The sequence below is a fragment of the Rhopalosiphum maidis genome, chromosome 3 (assembly GCF_003676215.2).
Source record: "Rhopalosiphum maidis isolate BTI-1 chromosome 3, ASM367621v3, whole genome shotgun sequence".
In the NCBI taxonomy this organism is placed as follows: Eukaryota; Metazoa; Arthropoda; class Insecta; order Hemiptera; family Aphididae; genus Rhopalosiphum; species Rhopalosiphum maidis.
The window spans coordinates 65,450,526-65,472,361 of record NC_040879.1 but is presented as its reverse complement, the minus strand read 5'-3'; the positions used below and the strand labels follow the sequence as shown (position 1 = coordinate 65,472,361).

Below are 21,836 nucleotides of genomic sequence, written 5' to 3'. Positions count from 1 at the left end.
TTTGTTGATACTCTAACAATTGGATATTAAATATTAAATAAAACACGAATTATGGTATTTATAGAGTTGTATTGGTTGTATAGAGTAGGTAATCTGTCCGTATTTTTTTGGTGTAGTGTTTTTATTGAGATACACTTATCATACTGAATTACTGAAATATTAAATTTGTATACACCATAATTTTATTATAAATAAAATGTGCATGATTTTTTTGTTTTAAAAGTAAATTACGAAAATAAAATATGTTTTTTACTAATCTGTACCATCAATAATACCGTTTTTATATTTTTATAGTCCTTTTAATGGCTATAGTAATATATCACGGTACCGCTCCTTCCACAACCATCCAGCCCCCCACAATATAGTAATATATAATAATCAATAATACCATTATTGCACCGTCATCGACGATAAGATTTTTCTCGGAAATAAAATATTATAGTCTTGCTTAAAAAGTCGAAAATCAATATTTGTGTTTAAAAAAAAATTCTTTTTATTTTTATGAAATATTTTACTTTGCATAGTAGGAACAGTTTACACAAAACTACGTTCTCAACACGACTTATGTTATAGTTCAGGTGATTATGAACACTTAATCAGCAGGCGTTTCAATCTCACTCGATTTAATAAAATAAATACATTTCTTACTGTGAATTAATTTTCTATATACACACGAAAACGGTTTTAAATAGCCGCGGTTTGGAACCGCGCATAATTTAACCGCTCTGTGTGAAACCAGCTTGAAACCTAAACTATTATTAAGTATAAATTAAGTTATATGAAAATAAGCCACCGATTGGGTATGGATGGGTGGCAACTATCAAATACCGTGTTATACGTCCTAAAAATAACTGATTAATTCTCAACTAATTATTTAGGAGACATGAATAATTTATCCACATACATTTTTTTTTAGTGTAAACAGTTCTTATATTCTTACATGTGTACGCTGCTTCGCAATTTAAGTTTTACTGAAATATGCCATATCAAAATGATTCTATACTTACATTCTGAATGAAATAGTGTACCCGACTAATTTTATGAAATAGCAAACAAGAACATTATAACTATTTATAACTATTACGTGTTTGTACGTTAATTTTATAAATGGTATTTTTAATTTTTATAAGCATTTGTAAATTGTAATATTTTCAATATCAATAACTCGGGGTATCTACAATAATAATTATAAACATGTGTATCCAATATTATGGTGATTGGTGACGTTAAGTAGATTCAAATATATTTTTATCACAAAATTATTATTTTGGAGATTACGTTATATGGTAGGTAGGTACGTGGAAAACATTTTTTTTGTAGTACACTACGTATTCAAAATCAATCGATATCTTCAACACAAGCGTAAGATAGATAAATCATGAAAATTGTATGGACTATGGATTTTATTCAAATTATTTATGATTTAATAAAAAAATTGTTAACATTGTGCCGAATAAGCCCTCAACAAATTAATTTGATGAGATTATTACTGACTACACAGTTACTTTTGACTGTCTTGACTACATATTATAATACTAATAATACTATCATATTGTCATTATAGCTTCTGCGCTTAGTTATGTATACGTTGTAGTCGTTATATATTATGAAGATACTGAAATTTATGCAGTTGAGAATAATCGTTGGTGTGGTGGACACTCATTATCTCAAAACTTTACATAAATATTATAATGTAATAATAATGTAAGTCGTACCCTTGTCCCTTGTAACCGAGTCCAGACCCCTAAGTATGCTACCTTAGGCAACGGTCACAGTATACACAGACTATGTCTGTTTTCCGACTAAAACAACAATAATAATAATATGTAATCATATAATAATTATTGCGGTCACATTACGTTCGACGTCGGATGAAATCAAAATATTTTATTTACTCGTGCAAATGGAGTTTGGCTAAAGTCGGATATGGTCGACCACTACCTAAATACGTTATATGATAATATGTTATTATTTCTATTTCATTTATTACGCATTAAATAGTTTTTGGTAATCGTTTCATTGTTCGTAACGATTACGATTCTATATACTCTATAGAATATCAATGATTATAACATTACAATAAACACACGCGCCTCATAATATATACGTATTACCATATTATTTATATTTACATTATTATTACAATGTGGTATTTCATTATAATATGAGGAATTTCCAGATATTCAGGCAGTTCGTTTCGATTCGTCGATGATGGTTTTTAAATAACATTTTCAACACGCGATCGTCGGATAAGGTTCCGTCGGTGGCCGACGCGGATATCATAAATTTAAATTAATCGGAAATACCGACAATGTGGCGGCGTCGCGTCGTAGACCGTAGTAATTCAGTTAACTAGTTCAATAGTCGCTGCTCGCTGATCATTCACTTTGGTTCTTTCGACGCTGACGTTAGTCGGTCCCGTCTTGGAGCTACCATAATTGTCTTTTACGGGTACTGCGACGCGATCCAGAATTTTTGTAATGAAAACATAATTGTTACAAAGGTACGTTACATTTTATCGTATTTATTATACTACAGGTACATTATTCATGTTAAAGTATAAAGATGTCACTCTTAAAAACGAACAAATGATATTTTAAATTTTTAGCAAAGGACAAAGGTTCGACAATTCTTTTTTTTTGTACGATTTAAAGCATTTTTTCATTTACAGTATTTAAAAAATATTTAATTAAATGGATCATAATATTTCTAAATTTATGTTATTTTAATAAATTAAATAATGTTTTCTATTTGGTTTTGGATAATGATTACCTATTATATTAAATCTAGGAGTTAAACGAACGAATAGATTTTTGGCTTTTAATAGATGAAAATAATACATTTTCAGTTAATATAATTTATTATTTAAATTATTTGTAATGAGACACTTCTAATCTACCTTTTAATAAATTATTAAGTTATTAATTAAAACGAATCATACCATTATTACGATACGTTCGTTTCAAATATGAGTGCCAGAGTGCCATTTAAATATTTTTAAATTCAAACTATTAAACAATAATTTCAAATATGTGTGTAGCCTATGAAGCGGATGCCAGCGCTATATTTGTTTTCTCTCTCTAACCCACGTGCGACATAGATAGATTAAACGCGCTTTCACCTAAAATCGTTTTTTATAATTATTGAGTAAACTTTGAGTAAAATCGCCTATTACTAAAATTTTTGTTTTGTGTTGCGCATAGGCCAGAGAGAGAAAACATACTGCGCTGACATCGATTTTTGTTTTTACTTACGAAAATAGCATTATTATATTGTCCATATTATGAATGTGTAAGGGTATGGATACCATTTATTAATAGATTTTAGGTATTTACTAATAAATTACAGGTAAGTTATCAATAGCCATAGAAATTGTTTATGTATGAAGTAAGTTATTATTGGGTTTTCTGGTTTCTTATGATATTTTATTCACAATGCCGTGTTCCTCCGTGTTTTACATACGCATGCATCACATGGTCGTGTAGGACGTAGGTAATTGTATATTATTCTGAATTTTTAAAATTGTCATTAATAGCTTGTAAAATCAACCACAAATGGGCTCTCAAATAATATTCATACTTTTATAGATAATTTTTTTTATATTAAAAATTATGGGATAAAGTTGATTTTTATTTAAAATTTGGTTTTTGAGTTTACGAGGTGGACAAGTTAATTAACTGCCTAATTTAATAATATACAATTAATTTCAATTTTGATAACAATATTTTTTAACGATCGAGTTTTATTCTGTGAAATTTAAGTGAAATATATTTTATCGATATATTAACACTATTTATATGATAATATAACTAATAATATGATTAATTTTTAAGACATAACTAATGAAAAGTTTAAATGATATAATTTACACAACCAAAATAATAGTAAGATATTACGTCTTATCTGATTTCATTCAAAACATTTTCATTAGTTCGTCAAAATTATTTAAACTTATTAATAATATTATATTTAGAACAACGTTAGCGGATATAGTGATGGCCGATGACGTTTTCTATTATTAGTAATAGTGTCGTGGACTCTAATTTTGATTAAGTATATTTTTAAATAATACATAATGATTATTGTAGTGTTGGTAGATTTTGATTTTTGGATTATAGAAAATTATTTTATCTTAAATGAATTTATATTTAGTAGATATTATAATAATTAATTTAAAAATACCATAATTTGGGTACTTAGTTTTATAAAATATTTTATTTGCTTAATTTTACGACAATCTCTTAAATAAAAGCCATGCTAAAATACAAATTATATCAATTATGATTTTAATCTGAAAGTCGTACGAGTATATATTTTTTTTTCATCTGTATAGTTTAGTTATACCTTAATAGATTTTAATTTAAAATAATTTCATCTTGAATATCAAATCACTAATTTCATATAACATTGTTCTATCTTTTATAATTTGTTATAAAAAGAGTTTGTTAAAATCGTACGTTTTCTTCTTGGCTTCTCGTAGATTTGTGACAATTTTACGATCAGTGGTTTTGTTTTGTGTGAAATCGCTAAATTATAAAATCAAATAAAATATAATATTCATTGTTAAATGTTCGTATCGACAAAAATAATTTAGGTATTTATAAATAGAAATCATACGCGGCTGTAATAGTAACCGGTTTCGAACCATTATGCGATGTCGTCTAACATTAGCTTACGCGCGCGGTGCGTGCACGGTGTGGCACACAGTTTAGAACACTGTCGCTGTAGTAACGAGAACAGCACACAATGACTTAAAAACTGTAAATTCGTTATTTTCTTTACCAAAAACGTGCTTTTTTCGTTCAATTTTAATCACCAATGATCATTACTGTTTATGTATTTTTTGAATAAAAATAAACACGTATTAAAAATTTTTAGAACATATTTTTTTTTTTTTATGACTTCTTAAATCGAACAAATTGTTTTTATACAAACTTCAAATGCAAAATAAAATTGGTTTTAAAATAAATAAAAAAAAGCTAGTTTCAAGATATACCTGCGTCGATTATTATTTTTGGACGTGCGATAAGTCGTCTACTCTGCGGCCGCCCGGCGTGCGATTATGATAAAACGACGTAAAATTTCGCCAGTTCGATTTTCGACGTCCCCAAAACGCCTGCAGCCCGTAAAAAAATATGATACGATAGGACGATACACACGCCGCCGCGGTGATTGACGTGCCGCAGCGACAGCGCAATGTGTAATTTGTGTGTAAACAACAAAAGCGCCGCGTGGCCCGTCGGAGATCCGCGTGGGAGACGTGCCGCCGGCTGTCATATCTGGTCGTTTGATACTAATAAGCTCGTCGGTTTTATCAATAAAAATGTAACTAGACTCTTCCTGGTCTTCCGGCTGGCACGTGCCGAGCACGGCGGCGGCGTACCGTACGAAAAAAGACGGAAAAAATGAAACAATAACATTTGTGTTTTCCGAAACGTTTACATTGTGTGCGCGCGTGTTTGTAATGTTATTGTAATTATTATTATTATTGTTATTTGCTATCGTGTATAATATAATATAGTAGGTAGATATATGTTTTATATATTGTGTGTGTGTGTGTGTGTGCCTTTGGTTGACGAGGGTGGCGATTTATTTTAAAACTACGTGTCTACAAAATAATAATAATAATAATAAATGTTATCGCACGGAGACATGACCCGTGTGCGGTGTCGTATGTATATTTACTGCGAAGGGTGTGGTGCTGGATATATGTGTACACGCACATTCAAATTTTGTATTGAACTTTCCTCGCACACTGGACCAAAAACTATTTTACGATCCCTTTTGATTTTGTATTTGGACAATGTACGTATATTACGCATATTCATTTACAGCTATTTAGAAAATTTCCTACCACTGAGAATAATCATTTAAATCTTGAACATTCTTACCAGTTTCGTTTCTCAAAAACATTTTTAAATTGCTCCAATTTTTGTGTTTTTATTTCAAATTTAAGTACTTAAATAAAAAAAATAATTAAAAATATTGTCTGTAGTGTGTTGTAGGACGTAGATAGTAGATACTATTAACAAATAATCACGTAAATAATATTTACAAAAAAATCATGTCATCATTATTTAAACATTTTCATAAACTTAAAATTGTATTGTATAACATGTAAAACATGTTTTATTATTTAGGTGTCTCATCGATTCATCGATTAAAGGCAAATAAAAATGGCTGATAAGCAATCTACCAAAAGGCGCACTAACAATGTGGTTTGTATTTATTTTGTAGTATTTAAATATTTTAAATGATATAAAAACATGCTCATCGACTTTTTTCTTTAATATTGCAGTTAATCTAATTTTTGGAATTTTTAAATATACCTATATCAATAGTTACTGTTTCTTGTACATAAAAAACATTCTTACCAATTTTTTATAAAAAACCCTCAAGTTTTTCATTTCTAATATAAATTCTGAATCTAAATTTGAAAGATTAATTTCCTAGTTTTCATGTACTATTGTATTCAAGATTAATAAGTTCATGATAATATATGAGGACTCTGATAATTTGAATATTATAGTAATTAATATTGATCTATTAACATTTTATAACTTGTAAAAATAGGCACAAAATTCAATGTTACATCTATTCTATTTTATAGTTTTTTGAAACTATTTTTAAGATCTATTCTTGGTATATGTATACTGAATTTAAGTCATTATATAATAACCATACACTTTAATATTCAAAAACTATTAATTTTAAACAGATCATTGATCAACCTTATTTAAAAAAAAAAATACCTATTTAATAATTTATAGTAAAAACGGATTCCATTTAATTTGAGGGCTTGATATTCTCACGAGAAAAACAAAATATTAAATTATCACAGACATTTCTTAAGTGGTAAAAAATCAAATATTCAAAAACACGGTTTTAAGTATACTTAAAATTCCAAAAATCCCATTTTGAATATTTGCAGTATAAAAGAAAAAAGTATGTGCGTACTTAGTGAATAACCCTGTATAGACGTTGTATACAATCGATGTACTAAGATAATTATTGTTTGCAGCGTAAAAAAGTGAAACCTTCGTCAAATAAAAGTACATCTAAATTACCACGACTAAGAGTACTGTCTCTTTTCGACGGAATTGGTACAGGTAACAGCAAAAATAAAAAAACAAACATGAAAAACATTCATTGCTTTATACTGAACAAGAACATTTTCATTGGTTATCTGTGTTTTTTTTTATAGGTTATTATTCATTGAAGAAGCTAGGATTTGATATTGAAGCATTTTATGCATGTGAAATAGATAAAGATGCTTTAATGTTAACTAAATATCATTTTGCCGACAACATAATACAATTGGGTTCAGTCACTGAAATAACCAATGAAGTGTTGGACAAAATCGGACCAATTAATCTGTTGTTTGGTGGTTCACCGTGTGCTGACTTGTCAAGCGTCAATTTTCGAAAAAAAGGCATTTACGGTAATTAAAAATGACTACTATACTAAGATATTTTTTGTATGTAAAAATTGTAGTGTAATTGCAATGCACGATGAATAACCAAAAAGTGCAAATACATTATCTTAATTGTAATTATATGACATAATTTTTTATTATGTTTACTGTAGATCCAGATGGTACTGGTATATTATTCTTTGATTATTATCGTATATGGAACTACCTACAAGTAAAATGCCGTAGAAATAATACACCATTTTATTGGTTGTTTGAAAATGTGGCAAGCATGGAACTTAAGAATAAAGAATACATCTCAAAGTAAATTATAACTCAGTAACAGTACATAAAAAATAAATAATTATACTATAATATATCATTATTTTTAAATTAGATTTTTCGAGTGCCAACCAAATATTGTCGATTCATTACACTTCAGCCCACAAAGACGGAGAAGGTTCTTTTGGGCCAATCTCCCGGACATGGAGCAGCTGTTTCATGCCCGGGAGATTGGTCAAATTGGCATCGATGAACCAAAACTGGAAGATTATTTGGAAAAGAATCTAGATAGACGGGCTAATGTAGAAAAAGTTGGAACTATTACTTCAAAAAGAAGTTGCTTACAAGATGGTATATTATTGATTTATACAACACTTACCAAATGAGGTATCTTAATTTGTTTTTAAATTTTGTTCAGGTAAATCTAGAAATCCTGTTAGTCAAGACGGACAATACACGGGGCTGTATATAACAGAGATTGAAGCCATCTTTGGTTTACCTCACCATTTTACAGATGTCGGTGATCTATCAATTGCAAGTCGCCAAAAACTTATAGGAAGAGCATGGAGTGTTCAAGTGATTAAAAAACTATTAAGTTTACTTGAAAACACATTCGCTAAGTTATAATTAAATTTGCAACATTAAACTAACCTTTATACAATATCTGTTATTTTTTTTATTATTATAACTTATGTAATAGACTAAGATACTAATATGAATGATAGTATTGGTTTAAATAAAAATTTTAAGAGGTTGTAGAAAAAATTTAATTTCATGGCACAAAAATGTCTTATTACCCAAAGAATGTGTTGTCTTAAGTATTTGTTAAATTATGGTTATATTTTAAAGTTTTGTAATTTTTAGTGCTACTGCTTTCAATTTCTATTTTTAATATAAATATTTCCTTAAGTAATTATCCAAGTATCAAAGTGTATTTCTTTAATCGTTCCACTATGAGAAAAAGTATTTATTGATTAAATAAATTTTTTTGTATTTCATGTAAGTATGTTTGTTTTAAACCTCAATTTTCAGTGTTTTCACATTTAACTAGTTGGTATTGAAATCTCTGCTTCAAACTATGAACAACTACAAATTATTTATAATAAAATATTCATAACATAAAGATTAATAAATATCTCAGAAGTTCTAGGTGTACCGTAGTTGTCTTTAAAAATAAAACACTGTTACCTATCATTTGTAATTGTGGGCAATTCGATAATGATTAAAATGAAAAAGACTTAATTTATTTTCTCAAATAACATTATACATGCTATTTCATCACAACTACAATAAAAACTAATTATAGTAATAACAATTAAATATACCAAATTTCTTAATAATTAGCTTACCCCGCTTACATTGTGTATTGGTATTTGATGCTTGAAATCTGTTAGATGTCGGTAATTCATAGATGATTTTTAAGATCCTTTAAATTATAATTGTAACTATTGTAGCCTGTAGGTGGAACTTCAGGAAAGATAGTTTGAATAAATTTCAGTTAATATTTTTTATTAGTACACAATCTCAATTAAATGCTGTATTATGAAAGCTTACGAGCATAATAGTTATCAAGAGTTAAACGTAAATAACAAGTTATATTAACTAAGCATTATCAGCAGTTTAGTGTAGGTAAGTATTTAATAAGATGTTGAAAACAAGTGGTTTTTTTTTAAAACATTTTATTTATTTATATTTCGATTGACATTTAAAAAAACTTTTTAATCAACATTTGTGAATTAATTAATTTAGATTTTAAAAATAAAAAACTATTGCTCGATAAGTAGGAATTAAATTTAATTAAATTTTGACAAACTAATACATTAACATTTTGTATTTTTGAGAAATTAATTTTTTTAAATTGTTTAAAACATTGAAAAACCGCATTAAACTATGGAAATATAGTATGAATATTTTCTTTCTAATTCAACATTTAATATTATATCAAATTATGTTTATGAGTTTTTAAGTTTAAACGGTGTCACAAATCCGTGATTTACAACATTTACGTTCTTTAATATCGTTTTTGAGTATTTAATCGTACTTGCACAGTAATCGTGTATTACATACTTTAAGTTTGTGTCCCGGGTGATATGCACGAATGGGTTGCGCCCTCTCGCCGTTAGTCGCACGTTACATAGTACCGCAGTTCTGACTAAATCGCGTATAATATTCAGGACGATCGCGTTTGCGACGGGTATGTATGCGTTTTCCGCCAGATCGATCTAAAGGTATTAACTGTATTTATCAACTAATATATTCTTCCATATTTAAATTCTCTTGTAAACGACCGTAATAATATTCTTGTTATAATATTACGTTGTTTTCTATTCATATTTAGATACAAGTTACGTTGATATTATAAAATAATTACTAGAATCATGTTTTCACATGCGATAACATAATGAAGAGTAAAACGAATAAAACGATTGTGTAGTTAGTCCCCTATTACGGAATTTACACAAATTTCATTAAACACTATATGATGTTTTGAGACGAACAAATCAACAAACTATGCTCAAAAATAATTTTTGTTTGAAAAATACAATACTTGAATAGTATGGGATTATTGATGTAAATGTTGTTCTATGTACATTAAAATAATTCAATTTACATAAATCAATCTGCATTCGTTTAGGACCAAAGGTAATATTTAATATATTAAGTATTTAATCTATATAATCATGTTCGGCAGAAAACCATTTATTCCCAATACGTGATACGTTGAAATATAAACAATTCTTAGTAACTCTAAAAATCTACTACCATTCTACCAATTCACTAAACTGGACACGAGAAAATGCTAAGCTTTAATAACATTTCAGCAATCTACGAACGTAAAACAACAATATTGCGGACGTGCATTGTTACTGCAATGATTTGTATACCTTTATTGAATTTATTAAACGGCGATATTTTTATCATCACATCTATTAGAACACGTCAAAATGTATTGCACTATGGTACACATATTATCTTATGTTATCTAATGTTATTCATTCATTATTACGTTAAATGCAGTATGTATAATTTGGTTTCATTGAATTCTTTTCACGAATAATATAAATTAGTTTTTAAATGATAACTTTTTATAGTCGTTTATAAAGTAAACAATACGATTAAATAACGCATTATAGATATACAAGAACGTCAATAACACCAATTTAAACTGAAAACAAACAAAAAATAATCTAAACTGTAAGTTACCATCAGGGGCGGATCCAGACCAAGATAACAGGGGGGGGGAGCGATTTTTAAAGGGCACACATTAATTTTGATAAAGTATTTATTTAGGTACATACATATGTTACTTTCCACAGTCTTGTACAGAACAAAAAAAATACTTTTTATAGTAGATAAAAGTAATAAAAAAATATATCACTATAATTTTGTTACCCTTAATGTATAATTATGTCAAAAACTAAAATCAGGGACTTAAATTATTTTTTTTTTTGAGAAAACGAGGGGGGGGGGCAATCGCCCGCCACTGGTATCATTAGTAAACTGTTTTTCTTCTTAAATAAATTAATATTATTTGCTTGCGTAGTTGCGTTTAAGTAAACTGCAAAGTTTATTTGTATGCAATCAGTAATATTAAATTTCCTTTTTTAATAGCAATCATTATCAGAAAAAGAAACAACCAAATAATGAAATATCTAATTTATTTTTGTAAACTGATGTGTTTGTTATTAATTTTACAGAATCAACAAAATACAATTCGAAAAACTTCAGTGTTTATCATTCAATGTGGATAAAATAATTTTTATTTAAAATTTCCAAATAAATTAACATCTTATTATCAAATTCTATTTCGTTAATATTGTTAGGCTATACATGTTAATATGCATGAAATATGAATACTATTTATTATTTGTATTTTTTATAATATAATTTTATAACAGTAAGTATTAATTGTAATGTTTTTATAACAATACATAGATTGTGAAAGTTACTTTACTACTAAAGGAACTATAAGTTATTAATTCGTTATAGGTACATTTTAAAACAGTTGAAGTATTTTTATATTTTTAATAAGAAAAGTTTTTGTTAAAAAAAACATCACTCTTATTTTTCTAATAATTTTTCAGCTATCAATAAAAAAATCATATTATTTAGCAGAAATTTAAAATTGGTAATGGAGCTTTTGTAATGTTGTATATATAACAAAATATTATTTCATATACGGAGCGGGAGTCAACAAATGTCGATTCAACGAAAATTAATAATTAAATCGTCGACGGCTGACAACTGTTTTATTTTAGTATCTTTAATTATTTCGTTGTGCTATTATATATTTATTTTATTTCGATTAATATAACTATTTGTTTTAATTCTCATATCAAGGTACGCACCAAAGCGTTTGTGGCGAGGAAACACTTTAGTAGAAAATAGCAAGACACTATAATACTTTATTTCTCTTCCAGTACTCGTTATCGTGGTCAGTTGTTTGAGAGTAAAGCGACCTTAGAGTTATAACGTATAAACCCTGAGAGGTCTTATTAAATTGTCCTTTGCGTAGTATTCGTTATCGTGGTCATCAAAGGATTGTTGAGTAAGCGCTTACCGCAGGTATCGATAATACTTGTTTGACGGTTTGGGAATCGGATACCGATATACCTATTCTATACGTTAAACCATCACGTGACGTATACGACAGAACAAAGTGTTATAAACAATTTATAACAATAAATGTATTGCATCATCACAAGTTTTTATATAACATTTTACAATTATAAATACAATATTGCAGCACCCCGGTAAGCAAACAGCCAAACAATAAAAAAAGGAATTATTATTTAACGTAAATATTAGGTTAAGGTTAGAATGACGCAACACTTTAATTGTATTTTACGTAACTGTACTAAACTTTTAAAATGACGGCTAAGGTAAGTTTAGTGTAACATGTTTTATTTTGATAATAAACCATTTTGGTAGATATTTGATAGTTAAGAAGTTGCGATGATGCGTAAATTTTACATATTTTGTAATAATATTTATATGATTTTATTAAATGTTTATAAAACTGTTTAGTTGGGACATGGAAAAACTTATTTATAGTTATATACTTATAAAATATTATTTTTATTAAAAATAACTGATATTAATGAGTTTTGGAAAACTGAGTGGACAAAATGATTAAAATTGGCGTATACCAAAGGTCATTATAAAAACATGGAATTTTTAAAACGTTTGTTGTTGTGAAAAAATCCTGCTTTTGCTAATTATTGGAAGTGTTTAGCGAAAGGAAATATTTACGTTATTTGAATATAAAATATTAAAAATGAATAAAACTGTAAAAGTATACATAAATAATGAATATACGAAATTATAACTTTTATATTTTCATTTTTGACTCGTCATACTTAGAAACGTTTCAAACCCATTTTTAGAAATTTAGGACTGTTTGTTAGAAGAATTTTACTGTTATGATTTATTATGTTTTTTTTTTTATTTTTGAAAATATTTAATAAATATATGTTATTTTTTCTTTACTATTATTAAATGATATCTCGCATTTAAAATTATAATTAGATACATTTGTTGTCTTGATATCACTTGACGATTATTTTTATTTTTTGTATTAAAATAATGATGGGAAAGTATACATAGTATACGTGACTATAAAAGCATTGATATAAATGTGCAGAAATTATAGAAAAAATATTGCAACTATGTTTTTGACATTTTTTAATTCGCAAATAAAAAATTAAAGGAACGTTGTAGTGTTGTGTACAACTATATTGAATGTTTAGGTTAATTAATGAAATTGGTAAAATATTGATAATTTTAACAAAAAAAAAAAAAACCAGAAAGTTAACCGCTATACAGCTCTGCTGTATAAGTAGATATATGTTAAACTGTTTAGTGTACTTCGTCATTGAAGAGTAGTAAGTCACAGTGATGTACGTATAACGTGTTGTATCTAAATTGAATGATAAAGATTTGAAAAAACGTAACTCACCTTTATTATAACTTAATACTTAAATGTTAAAATATGGTTTAGTAACAGTAACAAAAACAAAAATACAATTTTTACACATAATAAATTAATAATATTTTTATTTTTAAAATGATTAAAATTTGCAGTATATAATGCAAATACCTATATGCTGTATTAAATATATGGATAAAAATAATAATAACAAGTCAAATAATTGATATAATAGTTAAAAAAATAAAAATAAAACATATTTATTGTGATTTATTTGCTATATTAAAATACCTATTTGGCATTTCACATTTGTCGTAGCTAAAAATGGGGTGATGAGGTTTCTAAGCGCTGCAAAAAGGTTATACATTTTTGAATATTCTATGGTAAATTGAAAGTAATTCTTCTTTTAATACCAAACTTTTTTTAATTTTTCAATCATTGAATACTCAAGTTCCTTCCGGAAAAGATTCCTATAGCCTCGAAAGTGTTGTACATGGTGATTTTTTATCATAAAACACTCGTTATTTCAAAAGTATTCATGTGTACATAGTTTCAAGTTGTTAAAAAAAATGTTTTCAAGAACACGAATACTTTTTGAAGTAATGAGTGTTTTATGATAAAAGAATCGTCTAATCGTAACTGTTTTGTTAATACATTTTTAAGGAGTCTCGGTAACATTTCCACGGAAATCTGAACAAAACTGTAACTACACCTAGTGATTTGTCTGTTCGCGAGAATAAAGCGTACGGATGGAATGTGCTGGGCGCATAACATAACATCGCGCGCGCGCGTGTGTGTACAAGTGAAACACAAGACACATACGATACTATAGGAGCGATAAAATGATAAAATCGAACATCGCACGTGGTAGTATTTGCTTGCTATTGATTATACACAATTAACCGGTTTACACTTTAAATCTTAAAAAACTATAGTGCTGTACTATACGGACGTACAGTACGGTGCAACGCTGCTGCTGTTGCTGCTGCAGCAGTCGTTCGCGAACTACTACATTATTATCGAGTCGTTCCGGTCCGCCGCCGGCGTGTGCAGTTCGAAGAGCGGCGTGCGCGTGACGCTGTGAGTGTACCGGTTCGCGATCTTTCGGCGGCACAGCAGCGCGACGCACCCGCCGCACAGCAGCGACGACAACGCCGCCAAAACGGCGACGGCGGTGCGGCCGTCGGTCCAGGGCCGCCGCCAGACGTACTCGTCGTCGGGACGAACCGGCGGCCGCCGGTGGACGACGCGGCCGAACGACACGCCGACGGTGATGTTGAGCGCGCGCACCGCGTCCAAATCGATGGACGAGTTTCTCGGCGCGCAGACGATCCGCCGCCGGCCAGCGGACGTCACGTCGCACGGATTGGCCGGCGAGTCGTCTCCGCGCAGCAACTCGACGGCCACGTCGTCGCCCCAGTCCAGGTTCCGGCCGAAGACGGTGACCGCGTGGCCGTCCGTCTCGAAGTCGTCCAGCACCGGGTCGGCGTACACGCGATACTCGGCGGTCAACAGAAACGCGGCGCCGGCGGCGGTGCCGTTGTACACCACTCGGAAATCGCACCGAAACGCGCCGATCGGTTTGGCCGTTTCGTCGTCGTCGTCGTCGTCGTCTTCGACGTATTCGTGCGCCGCCGCCGCCGCCGCGGTGGTCGGTCGCTGCGATCGTACCGCCGGGACGATATCGTCCGGTAAGAGTGTCGGCGATCGGCACACCATGAACGTGTCGTTGTACACCTGACAGCCGGTCGGGCGGACGGTGCCGTTGCGAACGCGGACCGTCATCGTGGCGTTGCCCGCGCAAGAGAAGTGACGTCCGCGCACCGGGACCGAGGTGCCGCCCGAAGCGATGCCGGCCAACGGCGACGCCGCCGCGTCCAGCTCCGGGTCGGCGGTGTACGCGAAGTACTTCCGGCCGACTTGTCCGATCGCGGTTCCGCTGTCGAACGCCACGTTGACGGTGTCGTTAACGACGCCGGCGGCGGCCGCGACCCTGGCGCCGGTCACGCACGAAATGCGGTCCCACCGCCGGTCGACCACCGCGCACGCCGTACGGTCGCCGATCGTCACGCTGACGCCGTTTCCGGCGTCCAGATGCTCGCCCCGGACGTGCAAAGTCGTGCCGCCCGACAGCGGGCCACAGGCCGGGCTCACGTCCGTCAGCCGCGGCTCGACGAGCTTGAACGGGAACGCGGACGCGACCGCGAACCTCTGTCGCGGCCCGTACTCGACGACGACCCGGCCCGCCGTCGGCCGGCCGTCGGCGGCGGGCGCTTGGCCGGCCGCCGGCGGCGCCACGGTGCACGCGATCGTCTCGTTGTCCACCGTCCGCGGGTTGGCGCAAGAGCGCCCGGCCGCGGTCACGGTCACCGTCTTCTTCTCGGCCAGTATCCGGTGGTTCTTGACGGTGACCAGCACCGCCGTGCCGCCCGTCCACGGCGCGGTGACCGGCGCCGCCGACGCGACGGTCGCGTTGGCGCACCGGCCCGGCATCGCGGCCACCGCGGCCGGCGCGTCCGTGAAATTCAGCGCGTGCCGCCTGTCGTTGAACTGGTACAGGCCCGTACACCGGTTGGCGCTCGAACACCGTTTGAAGTGGTTCACGTACCCGTCGGCGGTCCACGTGCACGTCACGCAGCTGTCGTCCCTCTTGGGGCCGCACTCGCGGTCGTAGTTCGGCACGTAATAGTCCGACTCGTTGTCCAGCCGCAGCGGTTTGTTGTTGAACCTCACGTAGTTGAAGTAGATCATCTGCCTGTGCTGCGCGAAGTCGGCCTGCGTCCGTTTGACGGCGTCGCACTTGATGTCGTTCCGGTCGACCCGGCCCTTCACGTTCGCCGTTTGCAGCACGCACGTGATCGTCGACCGCCGGAGGAACGCCACGAAGTCCTTCTTGTCGTTCGACACGGTCAGCGTGTAACTGTACGGCACGTCTTTCACCCACGGCTGCTTGGCCACCGTGAACTGCGGACAGTCCGCCTCCACGTGCACCATCAGGTTCTCCGACAGTTCTTCCGGGTGCACGCAGTTCTGACGTTCCAACGACCAGCTGCACAGCGTCTCGTTCACGCATCCCGTGCACGACACGTACTCCTCGCAATTGGTCGTGCCGTTTTTCGCCGGTTCCGACGCGCGAGTGTGCGCGACTGCGCGCAACGATACCTGCAGTTGAAAACAACCAGAATTATTGACGGACGAGAAATAATTGATTTATCGCACTGCGCGCGGTTGAAATGTAAATAATCGCCGGCCACATTCAACGCGTTCAACGTAGGCGACATCAATGGCGTTTTCAGAGCCATTAAATATTATGTATGGCGTTTTGTACGCGGAGTATTTTCAGAGTTGTCTTGTGACGGTGCGTACCGAAAACGGCTGTTGCGTATGGTAACAATACTGTGTATAGAAAAACGGTTTAGCGCGATACACACTTACGAGCAGACGATTATTTACGGTAATTATCATATGTTATACTATACATTGTGACATCGAAGATAACTTTGTCTGTGTCAGAAGGTCGGCAATCGGGTAAACGTTCTACTGTGCGATACGGTCAGATACGAGTCAGTGTAATACTGTAATGGCCGATGGACGTGTTAAGTTTGAATTCAACGAGGAATTTATTGTACACGAAAAACAATGCTGAACAGAGACGGGCAGTCACATTGCTAAATACATTCTATGTTGTTTGATATTGCTGTTAGAGTAATTAATTTTACTTTTAGTGTATTGTAGTGGGTTGCTTTGGATTATGCTGAAATTTGCATTTATTGTATTGTTAATAATAAATGTTTTCTGTATCATATTATGTTATTGTTATTAGTGTTTGAGTCAATACTCAATACCACTTTAGAATTTTAGATACTGTAAAACAGTGTTTTTTTACACTGAATAGTATAGATGAAGACTATCTTAAAATTAATTTACATATTTTGAAAATTTCATCGCGTATCATCGAGTTCATAATATGCGCAAAAGTGTTAATTCCCCGAAAATAATATTTTTGAATTTTAAACAAATAACTGTCATCGAAAAAATATGTCATTTTATCTAAATTTAAATTGTAAATGTACACAACAATTTTTAATTGATTTTTATTGATAAATTTGTGATAATAGGTTGATAAACAAAGGGCGTTGATAGATGTTGGTGGAAGATAAAAATAAAAATAAGACAATATTATTTACATCTATTGATTAATTAGTATAATAAATTAAAAATTAAACGATTAAAGAAAATGTCCATCATCATAATAAAAATCAACAGAATAAAAAATACTACAAATATCTGGTTCTTGGTTCGAATTACCATCATGTAATATAAATTACATATAAAACAGATGACGTAATATTAAATATACCAAAAATAGGTAACACACGTATTTTACTGAATGGATAAAGAAGAAGAAAAAATATATCTAACTTTGGTGTTTCAGAAATAATCAAACATATTATATTTACAGAATACGTATAGCTATACTCTAGATTTTAGAACTAGATACAATACAAAAATTCAACATAATAAATATGATTTGCTGGACATGGCGTTGACGTGGTTGAAAAAAATATTTTTTACTAAAGAAATTAATCTGAATATTTTTTTAAAAACAATAAAAATAATTAAATTGTAGGTGCCCAATTTAATTAAACAAAATAAGTGTAATTTTAGCAACAATGGCACAGCTTTAAACATACATTTAATGATGTTCATAGATTTTTTTGTAAAAATAAAACATCACACACTTTATTCGTGAATACATAATTGAGATATGATGTAAAATATAACTTAATCTGATCACATTGGATTAGATCATTTTGATCCTATTAACCGGTTGATTCCTTAAAACATTTTTATTATTGATGAGATTATATTTATATATATATGTTTAAAATTATATTAAAATAAAAGTAAAGAAACTATCTATTTTTGTTTGTACTTGAGAATTCACTAATTTCATTTTCATATTAGCGATTAGCCTGAAATTAAAATCCATATTCAATTAAAATAATATATACATGATTTTTAATTATTTAAAATTAAATGAATAATAATGTATGTACATTGTACCTATAACGACTTTTGGAACAACTGAAAGTATCGTTTTCGACATATTTTTGAATAGCTCCTATTAACTTTTTCAAAACGATTCTTGTTTCTTTTTAGTGAAAGTTTGAAATGCCATTAACACGACAAGAATGTTCTTAAAAATAATTCAATTATCCGGTACTTTGTGATTTTAGTGAAACGTTAATTTAACTTTAGTCATATAAGATCTGGTTTGGGATTTTCAATTTCGAATCCAATAAACAGTTGATTCTATAAACCAGTGATCACATTAAGCGAAATTCACTGTAGTTCAATAAATTAATCGCATTACAGAAAACAATTAAAGTATAAATGCACTCATTAATATAGGAAATGCACAAAACTTATTTTAAATTCAGAATAAAATTTATCGACGTAAAATTATTTTATTAACAGTTCAGTTCATAAATCATAATTATTGAAAAACAATTGAATGGTTTTATTAAAACACAATCGTAAAGTCAAACTTACCATAAATAATATAAAATTTGAAAAAATCATATTTTTATTTATATAGCACTTTATATGAATAATGAATATTTACCATTAGTATTTATTATAGAAAAACAAATATTTAATGCGAACTAGTCCACGTATGTTTAATAAATAAACTTTAGACCTACGGCAGTGTTATGCGAAATAGAAATGTATAAATAAATTGTATTATCAAAAAAAATTTTATCAATTTCCGGTTTTACGATTATTAGGTATTCACTTCATTATTGTTGATATACCACAAATATTTTTATTCATATTTGGAACACATTTATGTAGTACAAAATATAATCTTAGTAAGTATCGATAATATTAAATTGTTAAATTTTAAAATACTAAATGTACAAATACATACTATATTATACCTAAAATCTATTAGAGTCAACGTTATTGGATAATTGCTAATCAGTATAATTTTAAAACTCTACATAATTACGAATGGCTTTCTACTCAATTCCGCTATAGTGAGAATATTACATATAGGTACACGGCAATGGTTGACAAGACGTAGTGGAATGTTATTGAAACAACATATAGCCGTTTAATATAATATTTATTAAAACTTAAATATTGTAGAATGTTTATAATTATTTCATAACTCATCTAATCTATAATTTTATATTTGTAGGATTTTGTACATTCATATACAATGGCAATGATGAAATTTTATCATCGTTATAAAATATTCTAGAAGTTTTCGAACTGAAACTAAATTATTACAAGTTATAATAATACATAGAACTTACATACAACAAACTTCCATTTAACACAATATTTTTTGGAACCATAACATATTAGAACCGAATGTATATAATTAAAATTTCTCTGTATAGTGTAAACTTTTTTTGATGTCCACGAGACTTCGTACTATGAAAGTTTCACGGAATTTTACGTTTAAGGACACACTAAGTGTACAATTAAACAACTAAAGAAAAGAGAAACTCTATTAAAAAAAAAAAATTAAATGTTTAAAGATTTCTTTTATTTTACAAATAATAAGTTTTGTACGACATTATGCAAACTTTTTTGGTTTATTTATAATGTATGTGATATTATAATTTATAATACGCTTAGATGACCAAACCGCAAGTTCTACAAGAGGAATTTATCTTCGATATATATCCTATATTAATACATTTATATATAAAAAAGGAAAAACTCTCTTACTCACTCCCCGTATTAAGATTTCATATTAATCAATAATATACAAAGTAATGAGGTGAGAAGTGAGAATATAAATTTAAATACGATACATTCCAATATTTTTATGCAAATATTAGATTAGAACATTTTAATCATATTTTTAACTCATATAAATATATTATTAAAAATAATATTACGAATAATATCAATATAATAATAAATAATAATATTCTCAATTAAATACCTAAGACTCTATGTCTGAAAGAATCCCATTTTCTAATCTAACAAAATTCACAGGAATTATTCACAAAACATAGACTCTATTATAAACAAATAAAATCATGCAACATTAATGGTTATTCTTTGATACAAAGAAAAATATTCATAATCATCTTCCTTCAAAACACAGTTTCTATCTTTGTGGATAATTACAAAAAAAAAAAAAATACATATATCACCGGAGATTGAATTAAAAAGCGCACTTGAACGAATTTGAACCTATTACTCCAAACCACATGCCTAGAACCATGCTATAGCCCTACAGCGAAGGAACAATTGCCCTATGAAACCGTTCCTGCTATCGCACATTATTGACACAAAATTTCGACATAATAGATTTCATAATGTTTCAATCGAAAATAGTGTATTGTAGTGTGAAAGACAAAACCAAAATCGTTAGGTATTTATAGGGATATTAGATAATACAAATAATCAAGCTGATTTAAAAACAAATATTAGAAAATACAAATCGATAGAATCTATGGTAAATGAAAACATGACACAATCCCCCCCCACGATATTAGAACACAAAAGTACAATCGATGATAACACCCTCCCCCTCAAAAAAAAAAAAAAATTCACTTCAGATCAAAATTATTAGCATTTAACAAATTAAATATTCAAACTTTTAAAATAATAAATACTTTTCGCCTCATTAACAATGACTAATATCCTTCCAAAATTGACTAAAAAATCATTAATTAAACTAACAATAAGAATAAATATAACGTCAAAGTACAATAAATACTATCCAATCAAAATAAATACAACAAAACTGTTAGAAATAAAACAATTATTTGTATTACTCGCAACTACATATAAATTACAATAACTACAAAAAAAAAAAAACTATTATTATTTTGAAAAAAATACAATATACTGTCAAAAATCTAAGAACAGTATTAGTTTCTTAGTTCTAGTTACTAGTCGTCGTCTATTTATTGGTCTTACAATAATATAAAATCAAAAAGACTGCAATTAAGCAAACGACTTGATAATGTGCTAAGCACTGTTAAACAAAAATTATTTTTTAAATAAATATTTAAACTAAAGTTTTTTTTTATCAAATATTTCACAATTTTAACTGTCTTGCCATCTCGGCAATTCTCATATTAAAAAAAATATTGTTCTATTCTAATCCATGAATTCCTTTAAAACACTTAAAATACTACTAATTCTACGATTTTTTTAATGGCTAAAATAATATTATAA

At 31.2% G+C, this 21,836-nt stretch overlaps 2 protein-coding genes across 2 annotated transcripts; one reads left to right on the top strand and one right to left on the bottom strand.

The window, feature by feature from the left end:
- The first annotated feature begins 2,362 nt into the window (after positions 1–2,362).
- LOC113558549 (DNA (cytosine-5)-methyltransferase 3C-like) lies at positions 2,363–8,496 on the top strand. Its single transcript, XM_026964039.1, has 7 exons — positions 2,363–2,503; positions 6,141–6,218; positions 7,022–7,109; positions 7,205–7,441; positions 7,588–7,735; positions 7,809–8,044; positions 8,112–8,496. Exons 2-7 carry the CDS (start codon positions 6,177–6,179, stop codon positions 8,318–8,320), a joined length of 960 nt encoding a protein of 319 aa, XP_026819840.1. The 5' UTR covers positions 2,363–2,503; positions 6,141–6,176; the 3' UTR covers positions 8,321–8,496.
- A 5,313-nt stretch (positions 8,497–13,809) lies between these two features.
- Positions 13,810–19,204, bottom strand: LOC113557391 (plexin-A1-like). The gene is made up of 2 exons (XM_026962879.1): positions 19,179–19,204; positions 13,810–16,784 (listed from the first exon to the last, which is right to left on the bottom strand). Exons 1-2 carry the CDS (start codon positions 19,179–19,181, stop codon positions 14,631–14,633), a joined length of 2,157 nt encoding a protein of 718 aa, XP_026818680.1. The 5' UTR covers positions 19,182–19,204; the 3' UTR covers positions 13,810–14,630.
- Between the last annotated feature and the right edge of the window lie 2,632 nt (positions 19,205–21,836).